The following is a 17,871-nucleotide window of genomic DNA, read 5'->3' as shown; positions in this document are numbered from 1 at the left end:
GCTGGGAGATGACTTTAAGTAACAATCTAGAATGGTCGAGCAAATACATCCGCCAACATCCAACAGTTCCCTTAAATTCAAACTGCACCAAATTTCATAAATGTGTGGATATCCCTCAAAAAATCAATCAATAAAAACTTTTTTAAAAGTTAAACGCCTATCTCATAATGTCAAAGAAAGGGGGGAAATATTCTCGGATTCGCCCCGAAATTTCCCTCTTTTGATTATGCCCCACACCTCAAAAGGATTTCATAGAAATCAGTTGAGTAGTTTTTGTGTAATCCTGCCAACAAACAATCAGGCACAGTCATGCATCAGACTTTACATAGACATATAATGTATTTAGATGCATTTGTAACGAGATAGAAGTGGACAGATCTTTCACCTTCTTTTCCTGCAAATACTGGATCCATACACTCACTGAGCAGCAGAACTGGATTTATTTCACGCACTCTCCAAATCAACTGTTAACCACATTTAGCTGCTTCAACTCAATCTACTTGAGAGCTCCCGTCTCTCTGCTTGCACGGAGGCTGAGAACAGTCCAGCAGCAGTGAAACAGATGTCTAATGTATCCGGCTACATGGATCCTGTGCCCGGTGCCGGACGAGGACGGTGCACAGTTATGGACAAAGGAATGGTTATTTATTTTGAGAAAAAAATGACATGCATTAACCAATGTTAAACAGAAATACAAGAGGGAGAATATTTGAAAATGTTCCCTTCCTACTTTATAAATCATAGGCAGAGAGAAAACTCATCTTAGTCTTCTATCCATTGCCTTAAATAGTTCAACAGAATTATGGGGAAAAAAAGACAAATTATTAAGTAATAATTTCCTGGAAGTTCATTCTGATATCAAAAATATACTGTGTTTTGTTGTTTGCCTTGAAATCAGGTCATTCATGCAAAGAAAGTAGAAATCCTTACTTCTAGTCGCCAGATGTTTTCAATTTCCGCCGTCCTTTTATTTCTGTGTGTGTGGTTTCCATCCAGCGGAGGGAACAAGTAGATCTGCTCAGGTGTGACCGATCTGAGAAGAAGCTCCACCAAAATGAAAAAGCTCAGATTCATTGATCTGATAAAAAAAAAAAAAAAACTCCTCACAAATGCAGCTATAGGAAGGTGGTGGTAAATAAAAGAGAGGAATGGAGGGTGGGGACATGACTGTGGTGGTGGTGGTGGTGGAGGAGGAACGTGCTCCTATTATGAGCACTTTATTTTCAATTAAGCCTTCTTGCATATACTGTTAGCTCAATTTCTGCTGTTTATTATTGATGACACAGGGCCTTCCTGGACTGGAAATTGACCGGTTAGCAAACGTCTGCAACTTTGGTAAACAAGGGGAAGCGAATATGGGCAGCGGTAGAAAAAACAAGAAAATAACGTTTTATTTGATCAGACGGCAGCAGAAGAAAATCAATACTTTTTTACTGAGAAAAGACGAAGGGAATTTTCATTTAACTACAAATATGTTCTGTTTCTAGGCCTCTGTTGTTTTGTTTTGATGAGTTTTTCCTCTAAAAGGTCAATTTGATGTTCTATATATACAGTTTATTAATATTTTCAATATAATAAATGAGCTGAAGGTTCTTATGTTTAAAGAATGTTGATTTACACCTTGCTTTTATGACTATTCATATTTTTTAATCCAATACCTCTGTTCCTATCAATTGACTGTTACTTTATACTTGTACATATAATGCTTATCCAAAATCACTATTTGTGCCACGTAATCCGAGGAAATCACATTTAACTTCACTAGATCCCAATTTTTTATCTGGATCTGCACCAGATTTCCCACACTCAACAGTCCCCTAAACAAGTCTGATCCATGAATTAATCTCTGAAGAATCAAGGAAAATGTTGAAAAACTCCCCATATCACAAGGTTAAAGGAAGAGGAAAGAAAACCCGGGACACTGATCCAGATCTACAGCCAAATGTAAAGGGCTCTTCTCTGACACATTACATCCTTCCACCAAGTTTAGTTACCTTGCTTACAAAAAACATACAAATATAAACGACATCTCCTTGCCGGGGGTTAAAGTTAGTAAAATAAATACCATAGTCTGTATATACAGATTGACCACATGACCGCGGTATACTACTCAGACTCTGGCCCCAAATGTGTGGGCAGCGTTTGTATAGCCAGCATATTTTGGCTTTATTTCTTTATAGTGGAAGGAGGTGGTCCATCTTTATTTACAGTCACATGAGCCACAGACACGGGACAAAACTTTTGGTTTGACCAGTTTGAATGATTCTCAAGACAAAGGACTCAAAGAGTCAAACGTGATAAACTTCCATTACTGGACCTTTTCTCGTGACTGCTTGCACAGGTATACACCTCTCAGGTTTGGCACACACCCATCAACCTATTACTAATTTATACAACCGTCATACTTATGTCTACGACCTAAAGACACTGATGACTTTAATGCAATTCTCTGGCATCGCTCTGTCCAACATCAACCTGAGCTGTGGACTAATCAGCCAGAGAGAGGCGCTCCCGCACACGGTTACACCTCTGATCGATTTGCCAAGGAATCCATTTGATACACTTTAATTTAGGCTTTAATCTGATCCCTCCAGTTCCTGAAAAGCTTTTACAGAGTGAGAGGAAGTCGACATAACTAAGAAGGATGTAAAGTGAGAGTGAGAGTCTGTTACAGGACGACTGGCTGAAAGATGCGCGGCGTCCTTTCAAAACATGTTCTGCAGATGGATTGATGTGAGAACTTCAGTCGCATCAGTGTGTTAACAGACTGTTAATAACTTTATTAACAGTCTATGGGTTAAATATCTTTCTGCTTCTTCCATGCTTGTTTATTGTTATGTTGCGGTTTGTTTCACTTACCCGAGTTAAAACACTATGAACTGTGGGTAATTCCCTTTGGCAAAGTCTGCATAAAGAGCTCAGAAAGGCTGCAAGAGATCCCACACACACTTTTGATTTCACAGTGAGCTTTCACTCACTTACCAGGAAGGTGCCCCAAAGTCTGAGTGTTTGAGGGGGAACATGGGACTGAGCCTCAGTGTCAGATGTAATGAAACGCCCTCCAGGTGTTCCTGACATTGCATTTACAATCGCATGAGGTCACTGTGACCTTTACCTTTGACCTCGGAAATCGAATCAGTTCATCTTTCAAAATTCCCCAAAGGCAGAGTTGAGATATCATGAAGACATTTTTTTTCTGTGAGGCCATGGTGACATTGACCTTTGACAACGAAAATAAAATCCGTTTATCTGTGACTCAAAGTTAGTATTTGTGCGAAATTTGAAAGGATTCTCTCAAGGCATGGCAAATGTAGTAACCTCCCTGCCCAACCAACCAGTGCACTTTGTCTCCACACACCCTTTTTTCCAGACTCACAATATACGATGGTTGCTTCTACAGAGACTTAATAAAAGCCATTGTGTATGCTTGGATGAAATGTGAAGCATCATCACACTGACATGTAGGATTATAGTAAATAATTACCAGTTATATATATGCTGTTTTCAGTTATAGACCGTTTTTACCCAGGAATCCAGGAGGCTGATAAAAAGGTTTGTCATGCGTTGTAAAGACAATCACTTGCAGTCCAATATTACTCTTATTTTCATGGTTCCTTGTTTATATTCTATTTTTGCATATATTACTATTACAGTGCATTTCACTATTCCCTTTTTGCTTCTGTAACAATTCCCCCATTGTGGGACTAATAAATGACCCTTATCTTATACCAGCTTAACAGCTTTTCATTTACAGAGAAACATAAAGCCTCCTGTTATGGTGGCCATACATGGAAAGGAAGTGAAGAGTGTTTAGTCAGTTTCCTTTGATTACTTATGAACTTAGTTACTGCTGCATCTGTTATTGTTTTACTCCAAAGATAAAAACACTTGAAGGTTTTACCAAAACACACCTACAAGTTCCTTATTCATTTGTTGTTTACACACTGAACACAGACATCGTATTTAAAGCTATAGGCAGTTTTATTCCCCAAAGGGAGGTGGGAAGAGAATCTCAAACAGGGCAGAAATGTGCTGTGAGCAGAGTGTAGAAGAGAGGCTTCACATCCTTCAGTTCAAGTCAACGTTTGTGCCAAATCGGAAGAAATTCCCTTTAGGAGTTCCTGAGATATCCATTCCGAGAGAGGAATGCATGTCAGGTCACAGTAAACTTTGCCAGTGCCACTTGTTTTTTCTATCAGTTCTTCCTGCTGTCCTGGGCCACTTCAGCCTGGATAAAACATTTACTTGAATGTAAACAGTGGTGCAGATTGGTCAACACCTCGAAGCCCTCTGCTCAATATTTGGAGCCAAATGCTGTAACACTTTTTGAGATCGCCTCAAGTGGATGTTTTTGTGAGATTTAATAAAACTCTCTTCAGGTGTTTTTGCCATATTGCATTCACAATATCACGATGTCGCTGTGACCTTTGAAATCGAATCAGTTCATTTCGGAGTCAACTGGGCAAAACCCAAAGAAACCCCCTAAAGGTAGACTCGAGATATCATGTTCGAAAGAGGCCAAGAAGATGTTTTTGTGAAGCAACCGTGACCTTTGACCACCAAATTCAATCAGTTCATCCTTTTGTTGAGGAATTCCTGTTTGATTTAATTACCTTCTCAAAAACATGTTGTTCACACTGTTTAGGCAAAACAATTATAAAGAAGGACTTCATGAAGCTTTACATGTTAGTTTCCTTTTATTGGTAATAGCATAATAATAAAGCTCAACAAGAGTCTTTTGCTTTATTGACATGAGTTGAAATGTCATATTGAGAGGTGCTCTGGTCCGTTACTGTCCACAGTTTTTTTTACATCAACACACAAACACACACCAATGTCTTTGTGCGGATGAGGAATGTCTTCTTATTTCCCCTCAGTTATCAGGAAAAACTTTTGCATTTAAACTCAAGCTCGTTTACGTTGAATTATCCCTTGAGGATTATTTAAAAAGCACAATGTTCATTCTAACAATCATGAATATACGATTATAAACTTAACAGCCCAGATGCATTTTATGTTCTTTAAGTTTTAAAACTGTTCAATAGAAAAGTTCACAACTATACTGATTGCATGGCTTTCAACAATTCTCCCATCTCTTCACAATATCTAAAAATAATTTCTGGCTTTATTTTGACACTCCTGAACACGTCAGCTCCTACATCTTTTTTTGAAATATATGTAAAAAAAAAAGAATTAACATGGCGAACGGATTAAGGTCAGTTAAGGTTAATTAGCTTCAAAGGCTAAAAAAAAAAAAACCTGTCCTTTTGACTGGGGAATGGAATCGTGACCATTTGAACCACTTGCACCAGGTTTTTAAAAATGAACATCCTAATAAATATAGAAAACACTATGTGGAATGCATAAATTATATCTACGAAGGATGACTGTAAATGTGATGCACAAGCAGCGACTAAACGTTTGACACATAGCCTTGCTGGTGAAATTATTTCCTTTAGGATCATGTTTTCATTTTTAATTCCTCTGGTCATCCTTTCAATACCTGAAGTTATCGGAGCTGTGGTTGAGAGGAGGACTACATGCGAAGGAACTGGAGATGGATCAAAACAGTTTGATCATGCTCTCTCTGGACTTGCCGACTCCGACCCACTTCACTGAAATGAGAGAAGAGAAGAACAGAAACAGAGGTGAGTGGCAGGTTTGGCAACGTTAAGAAAACTTTGGCCGGAGATTCTCTATTTATGATAAGTGTCTCTTTACGGACCTGGCACTTGCAGGAAGTTCTCGATGAAGCAAATGTAGTTTTGTGCCTGTGTCGGCAGCTCCTCGAAGCTCCGAGCCGCCTCGGTGCAGCATTCCCAGCCGGGCAGCGTCTCGTAGTCCACAACCACCCGCGTCAAAACGTCCATGTTGGCTGCAACACAGGAACATCAATAACACTGAGTGACATAGGAGATGCTTTTGTTTTGATTCACTGTTAATGATTCACCAAGACGATGGTGAAAACAACATGCTGGGAAAATGACTTGTATGCCCGGTCCACACACATGCAAGGATGACATTAATGTGGAACGTAGCCCATAAGCCGAGGGGCAGGAGAGGATGAGGAAAATCTCTGATTGGTATATGATGTGGGGGTTTAGGGGTTTAGTTTCAGCATAGATTTGAAAATGAGTGCAGCCCATCCAGAATCCCACACACTAGCAGTTGCTGCCCGCCCTTTAATGGAGGATGTCAGCTTTTTCAAATGTTTATGTAAATATCATTATATGGAGTTAGCATTGTCTAAGGCAATTTGAAACACAGAGCCATTTTCAATCCATGAATGAAGATCAAATTTAATAAATTTGGTAATAAATGCAATATTAAACCAGCATTAATAGAACAGTCCTATAATTCTGTTTATAAGAAGAATGTCTCTGTAAATCAGAGTCACTTCATTAAACATCGAGTACACTGAGCAGAGACATTCAAAACTGGATTCAGTGAGCGTGCTGCTTGAAGCTGCTGCAGTGTCACATGAAGCCTGAGCAAAGTTGTTTTTATCATCGTCGGGTTCATTAGCTGAAAACACAATTTGCTGCATCTGGCTCGACGAGCAGAGAGAGGCTGCAAAATAGATTTTCAAAAACCCTGAATGCTGCATTTCCTGCTAGGAAAAGCTGACCCATGTAGAATTACACATTAGAGAGCATTAAAGCCACTGTATGGTCCTTCACATGTGAGTGGCAGCTCTCAAAATATGAAAACACTTTTCACAGATGCTGTAGCTCTCCTGTGTTTACAGTAAACTGGCTTTCTACCATTAAAACATTTGTGGACAAATAAACTTTATATTACAAAGTATTAAAAGGTAAATTGATATAACTGAAAATTGTATATCCTTAAGAGTTTTGACTGTGGTCAGAAAGAGAGAATAGTTATTAATAATAATGCTTATAATAACAAGCAAGTTTTAGTTAATAATGAAAGCAGCAGTGACATATTGGCCAGTGGCCTAAATGATGATGATCAGGCAAAGAGCAGATCTATGAAACATAGAAGCTGAAATAACCTACCAGGGAAACTTGGGAGAGATTTTCCATCCACTTTGTAGGCCACACCCACTTTAATCTCAGACAGTGTATCCAAAATGTCCAACTTCGTCAGGGCAATTCTGCAAAGAAATCAATCACTCTGTTCAATTATCTGATAAATTAACAGCAAATACTCCAATTCTATCAGCAGGTGAAGACAAAAGTCTGAAGTTAAGATACAGAAGAGACAAGTCATGAAAACTGTGAGAACACTGTTTTATCTAATAAATAACAAAAAAAAAATCTAAATAATTGTGACTTGAAGCCACAGTTGTGTGATGGTTCCTTACGCAGAGAAGCCATTGACCATGTGGGCGTATCTGACCAAAATCAGGTCCAGCCAACCACAGCGCCTCTTTCTGCCCGTCGTCACACCAACCTCTCGCCCTCTGGACTGTAACAGAACCCCAGTCTCCTGAAACACAAAGAAACACACTGTGAGCTGATTGGAGGAAAAAAAGGGTTAGGATTCGTTTCAGTATTTCCCTGAGATAATTAGGTAGTGTGTTGAATAGAACCTTAAGAAGGCCGAGGTGTGAGTGTGTGCAACTCCAACACAGGCAGGAATACAGCAGAGTGCGCATAAAATAAAAAGACTGACTCTCAGTATAGTGTTTTATTACATGACTATTTTGGTACAAACATTTCCGCTGCAGTGTTCATAGTCTTCACAAGATTTACTTGAATGGAAAAGCTATCTACGCTTGGTGAATGTTTATTTCATGCATGTTTCTTGCAAAGAAAATGTCCAGATTGCAACAAAATTTGAATCTTCCGATTTTTTAGTGTTATGCATTCATCTTGAGATAAAAATTAAAAAAATTCTCTCTTAACCCCCTTTTTCCACTGGTCAAAAAAAACAGGAACAGCCAAGAACACCTGGTTACTGTCTTCAATGGGAATGGATTCAATCAGCATTCACTCCAGGGTCAAATGACTCTGCAGTACAAGTTTGTATCAGCTTTCGGCACCGATAGCCAGTAGCATTGGAAACGAGACACCCGCGTGAACGTGCTACTTTCGCAAGAGGAGGTGAGAGAGCGCCTCAGTTTTCAGCGTGTTCATGTCGGACATGAGGCACCAGAAAAAGAAAAAAAGAAAGGCAAACTCCTCTACAGGCAATAGGAAAGGACAAGGAGTCAATGAGCTTTGTAAGCGGGTTGCACCACGTTTGCTAATTATGGTGTAAAAGAGATATGGAAGTGCATTTCTCTGACGAGGCCCAACAGGCCCTTATGAAACCAAATGATCTGGATTTTATGGGGATCTGCACTAAAGTGCACATAGTGCTAAATATCAGTCCCTAAACGTGCCTGATTGTTTGAATTAAGATCCATGAGCTACTCTTTAAGAAGTCAAGGGAAATGTTGCAGAACCTCCTATCTTACAATGTTAAAGAAAGTGATCTGCCCCCTATTTAACACAAAGCTGCTGTTGAGCACCTTAGATGTCAAGTGTGATGGATTGAACATTAATGATCTTACAGTTCATTATCATTGATCAGTGGCCGATTCTGAACCGACCCTTTGCTGCTCCTCGTTTCTGCTCTCCCTCCCAATTTCACTTACCAATAAAGGCAAAATGGAAAAAAAATAAAACAACTCACGTTATCCTGCTCTGTTGGGAAAGCACCAACGCCGACCCGGGTGGTGTACGCTTTGACAACACCGTATACTCGGCCGACATACGATGGAGGCACGCCAAGGCCGGTGCATACTCCTCCCACGGTGCAGTTGGAGGACGTCACAAAAGGATATGTGCCTGAGCAAAGCAAACATCTGTTAACTAGAGTAGGCAAAAAAAAAAAAAAAAACATCCATCCATCCTGATACTCAATTCCACAAAACCCTTGTTGCTCACCAAAGTCGATATCCAGCAGAGCAGCGTTGGCTCCTTCCACCAGGATCTTCTTAGTGGGTCCAGTCAGAGCCTTGTGCATGAAGTACACCCCGTCGGTCACCAGAGGGCGCAGTCTCTCAGTAAATCCCTGAGAAAACAAAGACAAATTCATTCATCAAACATGAACAATAAGAGATGTCATTTAAGTTCTCTAAAATGTGCACAAACCGAAAGCATTCTCTCGTTTTCAAAGCTGCATTACAGTGACCATTACTTATAGTAGACACTGGTCAAAGTAGGAAAAGCAGAGGTGGAACTAATAACATTAATGGTGGCTCCATTTAACTCAAGTGTCACCGGTAAACTATGACAGTGTGACAGCAAACTCGCAATGCCCAACAATACAGCAGACAAATGGAATGAAGCCATCATTTTCATCCATCTTCCTACATGACAAGATATCTTCTGTGAAAGGAGCCACGGTAAAAAAATACAGAGACGTGTGTTTTGTCAGTCCTGGCATGAACTGTACATGATGAACTGTCCTCACCTTCAGCTGCTGCAGTTCACTGTCAACGTCAACGTTGAGCTTTGGATACATGGTCAGGAAATGGTCCGCCAACATACGAAACCTGCAGGGACGACAGAGTCTGTTTAACAGTCTGGCTACAGAGGCTTGTTGAAGTCTATATGTGCAGCTCCTCTGTATGTAAATACACGGTCACTAAGCGAGTAGACAAGCTAGAGGGCTAGAAGTGTGGGATAGGTTTGGTCAGAGTAAGCATAGGATCTATACATTTCCATAACAGCATCACCTTATAACATTATATACAGGATGTTATGTTGCAATGAAAGCAGGCTGGCGGCAGTTTTCACATGTACCATGGCAAAGTGTTGCCACCTGCTGGCAGGAGAAGGTACAGAAGCTTAAAAGTCAGAGCAATGCGTTTGTTAAAAGAATAAAAACTACACTTTAAGAAAACTAACCTCTGCTCATATTCACAATTATTGTACTTTATGTAGAACAAAAGATACAAGATATCTCTCATGACTCTAGTGTCACACCCACAGATCTAGAATTCCCCCTCTTAAAATTTTATCTAAATGCTCTGTAGGAGCCGACCTCTAAAATCTGAAAAAGCTAAAAGGTTTTGAAATAAAAACTTGACACAGTCGTAAGCTGTTCTCAAACATGAACTCTGGAAAATATCTGGACAATATCCAGCTTTCTCCAGACAATGAAGAATACAGCAGGAGATTCTACAGGTCAGACACGTTCACAACATCAGAAAAATCTCTGGAGCTTTCAGGTCAGGGGTTGTGCAGCAAGCGGGAGGCAGGACATAGAGTATACATTCTGTTGTGTTTACAGCATATTGACTCTGGCATCAGCCCTTATCACCAAAACTCGTCATCATCCGGCTTCTCTCTCGTATTCACCAACAGATATTTGTATAGCAGGGTTTCCCCCAGTGCTGTATAGGCCTGGCGGGCCGCCAGGCCTTACTCCCCCCCCCCGCCAGGCTAAGCGTCGCATGGTTTTTTTATTTAAAAAAAAAAAAAAAATCTGTCACTCGCGCACATCAACAACACTTCACTTCCTCATTGAGCCCCGATCAGACATGGCCCCGATCCCCAAGCAACCATCCTATTGGTCCAAACAGTCACATGTCCCACCCAGACGCCATCACTGACCCTCGGACAACAGAATGCTCCTTTAACACAGTGTTTTACTGAACATACGTCGCCTTCACTGATCCTCAGACATCAGAACGCTCCTTCAACACAGTGTTTTACTGAACATAAGTCAAAACCGAACATAAACATAAACCTAGTCCGTTACACGATTAGGCTGCAGCTATTTGGTTTTATTTATTTAAAAATGGGGTACTTCTTATTTCATACATTTTCCACAAATATGAGGAGGACTCAAATAGCCCTACAAAGTTCTGTGTTTAATTTATTTCAAAGTAGGCCGACACTTGCCTGTGTATTTTGTTTGTTTGTTGCTTGTCTGTTTGAGTAGCTGGCTGAAAGCAAAGAAGTAGTACGCTTATCTTTTATTGGTAACCAAACTGTTACGGTTCATTGTTTCTGAAATAAGAGGCCTGACTGCTATGTTCACAGCAAACTTGAATTTTTTTTAATATTAAGTAGGGCTGCCACTAACGACTATTTTTCTATCGATTAATCTGACGACTATTTTATCGATTAATCTAAACGATTAATTTTCCTCCCAAAAAATCAAATTGACCATTTCAATTCAGTTAATTTTATTTTGATAACAACAAACTGTATGTCACCATATAATGCAGCACAAAACAAAATGTAAACAAAGGCTCAAATATTAAAGTGCAAAACTGTAGGTTTAAACTAGCAACTCCAACGTGATAAAAATAAATAAAAAAGAGGGCTTATAAGTTAAGTCAGCAGTGCAACTCAAAAAGATATCAAAGTATCTATTTAACCCCTTATCAAAATAAAAAAGTTAGGTGTGCATATTAAACAAAGTGCAACATGTTTAGAGTATAAGACTCAACAACACCCCCCCCCCCCCCAGGCTTAGCAAGTTTTCTGGGGGAAACCCTGGTATAGTTTCTTTAATGCGTTACTAACATGTTGGAAACGTCATCAACATGCTCACTCACTTGCAGGGAATCCCCTGGAGGGATCTCCTGCTGACATTTTCCAGAGTTTTAACTAGATTGGAGAAACTTTGGAGAAAGTCCGGAGCAACCGACTCCAACAATTGCATTCTTACTTTCAGTGCTTATGTGTTATAGTACCTCATCCCATCTTAGACCACAAATGCTCAGGAAACATTTAAAGAGTGAAAACTTTATAACCCTAACCCTAATAATGAAGATGATAAAAATGAAATGAAAATACTCACTTGTCTTCAAAAGCCTTGAAATCTGAGACGAGGTCACAGATTCGCAGACCATTCCGAGCTGCTTTGGAGGAGTAAGCAGGACCGATACCCTTTTTTGTGGTTCCCAAACTGGAGATCAAACAAAGACAAATATAATTTTCTATTTATTTAACAGAAAAAAAGTTACTCACAGTTGAGAACACTGTTGTCGAGAACATTATACTTAACGTTTCACACAAATTAAGAGTTAAACATTACTTTTTCCCTTCTTGTTGCTGCCGCTGCTGCTCCTGGATTCCATCGACAGCTTGATGGAAGTTGAACACTAGAGGTAGAATAGGGGGGTTGGGGCAGTCAATAAGGTGACAAATCTTATTCACATTCAATTCAATCGCTTCACATGAGAAAATGCTAACTCACCAATGTGGGCACGATCAGAAATTTTTAATCGCTCCTCCCAACCTTGTAATCCTGCAACAAAAACAAAAAATAGCTCATCACATGTTTACAAAACAACAAATTGTCTTCCACCTCATTTATCTGGGTGGTATTAGTCACCACAATACACCATGTTCTCACTAATAAAGTTTTACATGAGACAATTCCAAACACACCACTCCTCTACTGTTATGACTTTCCACAAATTGACTAATACATTTGATAATATTGCTGATCTGATCTTGTACTAACTAATGCCGGCCCCACACTAGAGGACAATTGGTAAATTTGGTGTCCAATTCACCCTCCAGACAGTCATGGTTTTTTTTTCAGACTAGAGATTGATCTGAACAGATAATTTGGCCAAATAATGCACATTGTTAAGTCTTATTTTAAACTTTTGATCACGTGAGTTTCAGCGAGTTCCCAAGCCTCTAGAACACCCGCTCAGAAATATTTTAAACATCAAGTGATTGGTCCTGCATCTCGACTGACTCTTCGAATGACTGCATTCTAATAAATATAAAAGCGTCTGTTAAAATCAGTTTTTATGTCTGTGACACCACACATGTTGCTACCACTGCACCTCTCCTTACCTTTGCCTTTCTGCAGGTTCTTCTCAGCCTCCTCAAACAGACCAGGTAGGTGGATCACCACTCCGTTTCCTGTGATGCAAAAATGCAACCTTTAAAAATCCTGATGGTAAATTGTTTAATGCATTGAATGTAAAATAGGCCTTATGAGTTATATACTGTTAATGTTTTCCCTGAAGTTTTATTTATATAACACAAGCAATCTTGATCCCCATCACTTAAACAACAGTTCCTCAAATGTGTCCTGTCTCTATGGCAGTGAGAAAAACCTCACCACCAAAAAGAGGAAATGGAAAATTAAGAAATACTTGCAATTTGGAAGGCGGTTAAAAAAGTTGCTGATAACACTATAAAGTTATTTGGGAGGATGTAGTCTGTGGTGCTGTTTGAGTACACTGTTATTCTGGGAGGTGTTTGTGTTAATAACACCAGACTCACACGTATGTGTGTTGCATTAATGTTACATGTTGCTGTGCCTGCAATCGTCATTCCAACAATGATCTATTTCATACTCTGGACCCAAGAACATAGTCAGCTTTCAGGGTTATGTGCAATGTTAGCTATTACTACAATGCTACAGAGAAGTACAGAGGAAATAATCTTATCCACAACCAGATAAACCAGCTGCCTCTGCGTTATTGGTGAGCTTCTGATTTTGATGGCGTGTTTGAACACGATATTATTGGCTGGTGGTTCCTTTGTGCTCTGATAAGTTGTGCAACAGTTGAAGTGTCCAAAATATATACGTATTAGGGTTATGAGTCCAGCACAAATCTACCCCCTCTGATTATTAAATGGTGTGGACTAAATATTAGATAACAAAATTACAATAAAGTGGAACCTGCTGGATCAGATTCAATACAGCGAATGTACTTTAAGTTTCAGGAAGACAGGATGGAGAATAGGGCAGCAGATTATAGATTGGAGTATTTCATTAATAATAGGTACCTGTATGTGTCTACTGAATATATCTAACTGTTACCATAAAACACTGACACTTCCTCAACAACTGACACGACTATCTGCGGCTGCTGCTTTCAAGTCTGCGCTGATAATGACCATCTGTTCCCATGTTATTGTGTTACTGGGCTCATGCATGGTGTGTTACCGATGAAGGAGACCGCCTTCTTGTTGAGCACTCCGCTGGGCAGCAGGTGGAAGTCGTACTCCACCGAGTCCACCACCACCGTGTGACCTGCATTGTTGCCCCCCTGCACACAGGGACCAGTAAACACAGACACCAGTCAGATCTGTGTCTGTGACCCACAACGCTGCAGAAACACACAACCACCGAGCACAGCCGCACACACGTCCTGCTCTTACACAACACACGACGTGAACACCGTTGTGCAGGTGGCCCCCAGACAACACGCCTGTGTTCGGTGTCACGTGGTTGACGCTGCAGAGGGAAAAACACTGGCTGCTTTCTGACGTCACGTCACGTCACACCGACTTCACACGATGGTCGGTGTTTACACAGGTGATTTACAGTTATCATAACACGTAGCAGCCGGATGCGGGCTAGCATCCTGTGCTAACACCATAGTTCCACATCCGGGAGGTCAAACAAGGTTGTTGACGTCACAGGCAGGTTACGAATGCTTCACGGCGGCAAAGACTCTCCCGCGGAGCCTCCGCTACGTTCAGCGGACATTTTAAAAACAGCGAGAGAGAGAGAGAGAGCGAGTGCTTCCGTCACCTGACACCTGCAGACGATGTCCGCGTCCATGGCGAGCAGGTCCACCACTTTCCCTTTGCCCTCGTCGCCCCACTGCGCCCCGAGCACCACGGTGACTTTGTTCTGCGGCTCGCGGTGGATGCGCAGCGACGGGTCCGGCTGCAGGGCGCTCTCCCGTGGCCGCTTCACCTCCGGCTCCCCGTTCTGTCTCTGGCCGTTCGCGCTCATGGTGCTGTCGGACGACGCCATGCTGCTGTGCTGCTGAGGAGGATGAGGGGGGGGGGGGCGGAATACCGTTTTACCGCGTTTCTCTGCGTCACGGGAAGTGCTCATCGGCCGCTCCGCCGCTAGGTGACAGCGTTTCCTCTTCACTCTCCTCCTTTTGTTTAAAGCTCTCTCTATATATATATATATATATATATATATACCATAGATATAAACACTTTATATATATCTATGATATATACAGTCTATGGTTTAAAGGCGGGTGGCCATAGTTTTGCGGGTGGCCCCCTGACGTTTAAGGCGCAGTACCGCCACCTACTGGGCTGGAGTGTGGGTCACAGTGTTGGGTCTGCGAGAAAACATTAAAGGGATAGTTCACTGACGTTTTTTTAATTCACTCAATATCTACTCACCACTAAGCTGATGGAGGAGTGGGTGATGTGTTTGAGTCCACAGAACACCTCTCTCAGGGGTAAACAGCGTTGCAGCCAAATCCAATACAATTGAAGCAACTGGTGACCACTTCTTTAAACATAAAAAAACACAACATGCCTCCATAGTGTTCCTGTGGAGTCATCCAAATGTCCACAAGCCCCGAAACTCAAATTCTACTCAAAACTAGATTATCTACAGCATGTTTTTAGCCTAAATGTCCACTGGATCCATCAGAGGAGGAAATCAGAGCAATAAGAAGAGCACAAACCCCCATCATGTCCCAACAGTCTAATTCAACTCAACCAAGCAGCACCACATTTCACACATAGATATCAGTTCCCTAAACTGCCTTTTTTTTAAAAAAATCATGATTGGGGGAAATCAGTTAAATTTTACAAAATCTCAAATTCCTTGATCCTCCCACGGATCCAGATCTGCACCAATATATTATGGGTTCTTTCTTGACTAATACTGCATCCTTCTGTCAAGTTTCATGGAAATCCAGTCAGTTGTGTTTGTGTAATCTTGCTCATAAACAAACAAACAGACACGGGTAAAAACCTACCCGGTATACTTGACAGTTTTGGCCCCAGGAAGCTGTGCATTATTATAACAGCCTCATGGCCCTTTCCTGTAAAGTGGTGCTGTGTCTATAACTATATTGTCTAACATTAATCTCACACTGACCACAACCAGTACGAAGCTTCAGGCCTTTCAGAGTTCAACAAAACAAATCACTGATTCAATACTGCATCACAGTGATCCTGTTGACCGCTAGGTGGCAGCAAAGGCAGAACTTGTTCGCAAGCCCCCCTTCATTCCAGGTCCAAGCTTGTTACTTTTTTTCCACTAATAAATTGCATTAAAGTAGGGCACAGCAAACAGAATCACACAGAGTGCACCTGCTGCTAAACACTGTCTCAGTCCACCACCTCCCTTCTGTCTCATCTTTGTTTTGTTTCAACTTGTTTAGTCAGAAAGTCTGTAGTTTAAGTTGTAATTTGCTTGAATATGAATACCATACTTAAGATTTGTGGTGTTAATGTAGTTGAACGTTTCCACCACCTCCAGCCCCTAATCCACTGAGCAACACCCTCAGACAGGCGGACCGCCCATTTCACCTCCCCCGGTCCCAGGTGAAAAAACATCTTTGCTGTGTCTAAATCATTATGGTAAAGCATTGATCACATAAGCAGAAGAACTGCCAGCAGTGTGGTCATTGCTCAATGAAATGATCAAATTAGCTGAAGAGACTATTTTTTCTACTTATCATCAATCCTCAGTAAGATTTAACTGTCCAGCAAACTTGTGACATGTTTTGAATCACAGATTTATTGTGCGGTGAACTGAATGAAGTGAAACGTGGACTTCAGGTTTCAGGAAGTGTCATCACCTCCACAGAGGAGGTTGTGTTTTTATTGCTGTTTCTGTATTTGCAGGATTATGCAACTACCCAACAGATTTCATTGAAACTTGGTGGAATATAGCCCCAGGAAGAAATCACATTGGATTAGATTAAGGGAGTGGAGCCAGGAATTTTGTTTCACTTTTTTTAGCACTGGGAGACCGCTGTGTTTTCACATTTTTGTGAATTTGTTAATAAATAATTCAGTATGTTTAGGGAGAGTTACATAGGATTGTATTCATTTTGGTCTAGCTTGATTGTATTTAAGGAGGTACGTGCTGAGTGCCATTAGTTCATGATTTCATGATTTCATCCCAGATTTTTGTTACGAGCACACAACATAACATACTGCAACATCATATATCAAAAAAAGATAAATTAATAAATCAGTCTTCTTGTTTCATGTATTTATTATCAATGTATACGATAATTTTCACATTTGAGTAAAATGAGTAACGTTGATGTAAAATATCATAAATAGAACATAGACGTCTGTGTGAGGACGATGTCATCACCTTTTCACCCCATTCACTTTCTTTGAATCACAAATTCTGTCATGAATCCACAAACATGACATCAGTTAAAGTTTTTTCCGAGGTAACTTACCGTTTATACTATACCAACAAACATGTTAAAAAAGCTGTTTGAGGTAAACATATAATTTGTAATCATGTGTGATACATAAAATTTACTTTATTTGGCACATTAATCCTGCACATAGCAAAGTAGTACAAATGACAGACTCGTTCAAACACAAAGCAACACATTCAGGTTTTAATTATTTATTGAAGATGCTGCAAAAACAATTGCAATTTGTGTCAAAGCCACAGATGCACCGGCTCCATGAGTCCAAGACCTTCTTTCTGTGTGAATCTGTGCAGGTTAAGGGAGAACGCAGCAGTGGCCTACAGAACTGACAGGCAGAGGTTACAATCACTGGCTGTCAATTCATAGGTCATCACCTTGTGCCCCGTTGCTCCTCGGCTACTTCAACATGAGTCAAAACACTTTAACAGTGAGGCTCATTCCGTAAAACAAAGAATTAGCCAAGAGAAGAAAAGAACAGGAAAATCCTCACGTCGTGTTCGGCGGCTCTCTGCAGGTAACACCATCTCCACTGGAACACACACATGACTTCCACATGGAGTTGCTGTTACATACAGCAAAAGCACCACAATTAAGGCTGAGGACAAACTGCGGCATCTCCACTTTGACTCCAGGTCCCGTGGTCCCACTCACCGTTTTCCTCCAGGCGGTTCGGTGCGGGTGTGGAGAAGGTACCTGAGGCGAGAGAGGAGAAGCACCGAGGTTAACTCAGGATCTGGACTCGGAGGCGGTTGCTTTAGTAC

General features: G+C 40.8%; 1 protein-coding gene across 1 annotated transcript; it reads right to left on the bottom strand.

Annotated features, from left to right (window-relative positions):
* Window positions 1–4,678: 4,678 nt before the first annotated feature.
* On the bottom strand, window positions 4,679–14,727 carry adssl (adenylosuccinate synthase, like). Its single transcript, XM_061085566.1, has 13 exons — window positions 14,479–14,727; window positions 13,888–13,990; window positions 12,783–12,851; window positions 12,169–12,219; window positions 12,007–12,073; window positions 11,770–11,877; window positions 9,427–9,508; window positions 8,898–9,024; window positions 8,644–8,798; window positions 7,328–7,452; window positions 7,020–7,117; window positions 5,726–5,875; window positions 4,679–5,615 (listed from the first exon to the last, which is right to left on the bottom strand). Exons 1-13 carry the CDS (start codon window positions 14,704–14,706, stop codon window positions 5,563–5,565), a joined length of 1,416 nt encoding a protein of 471 aa, XP_060941549.1. The 5' UTR covers window positions 14,707–14,727; the 3' UTR covers window positions 4,679–5,562.
* Window positions 14,728–17,871: the final 3,144 nt, after the last annotated feature.

The sequence above is a fragment of the Limanda limanda genome, chromosome 14 (assembly GCF_963576545.1).
Source record: "Limanda limanda chromosome 14, fLimLim1.1, whole genome shotgun sequence".
In the NCBI taxonomy this organism is placed as follows: domain Eukaryota; kingdom Metazoa; phylum Chordata; class Actinopteri; order Pleuronectiformes; family Pleuronectidae; genus Limanda; species Limanda limanda.
The sequence above is the reverse complement of the archived record's forward strand: the minus strand, read 5'-3'. Positions and strand labels throughout refer to the sequence as shown.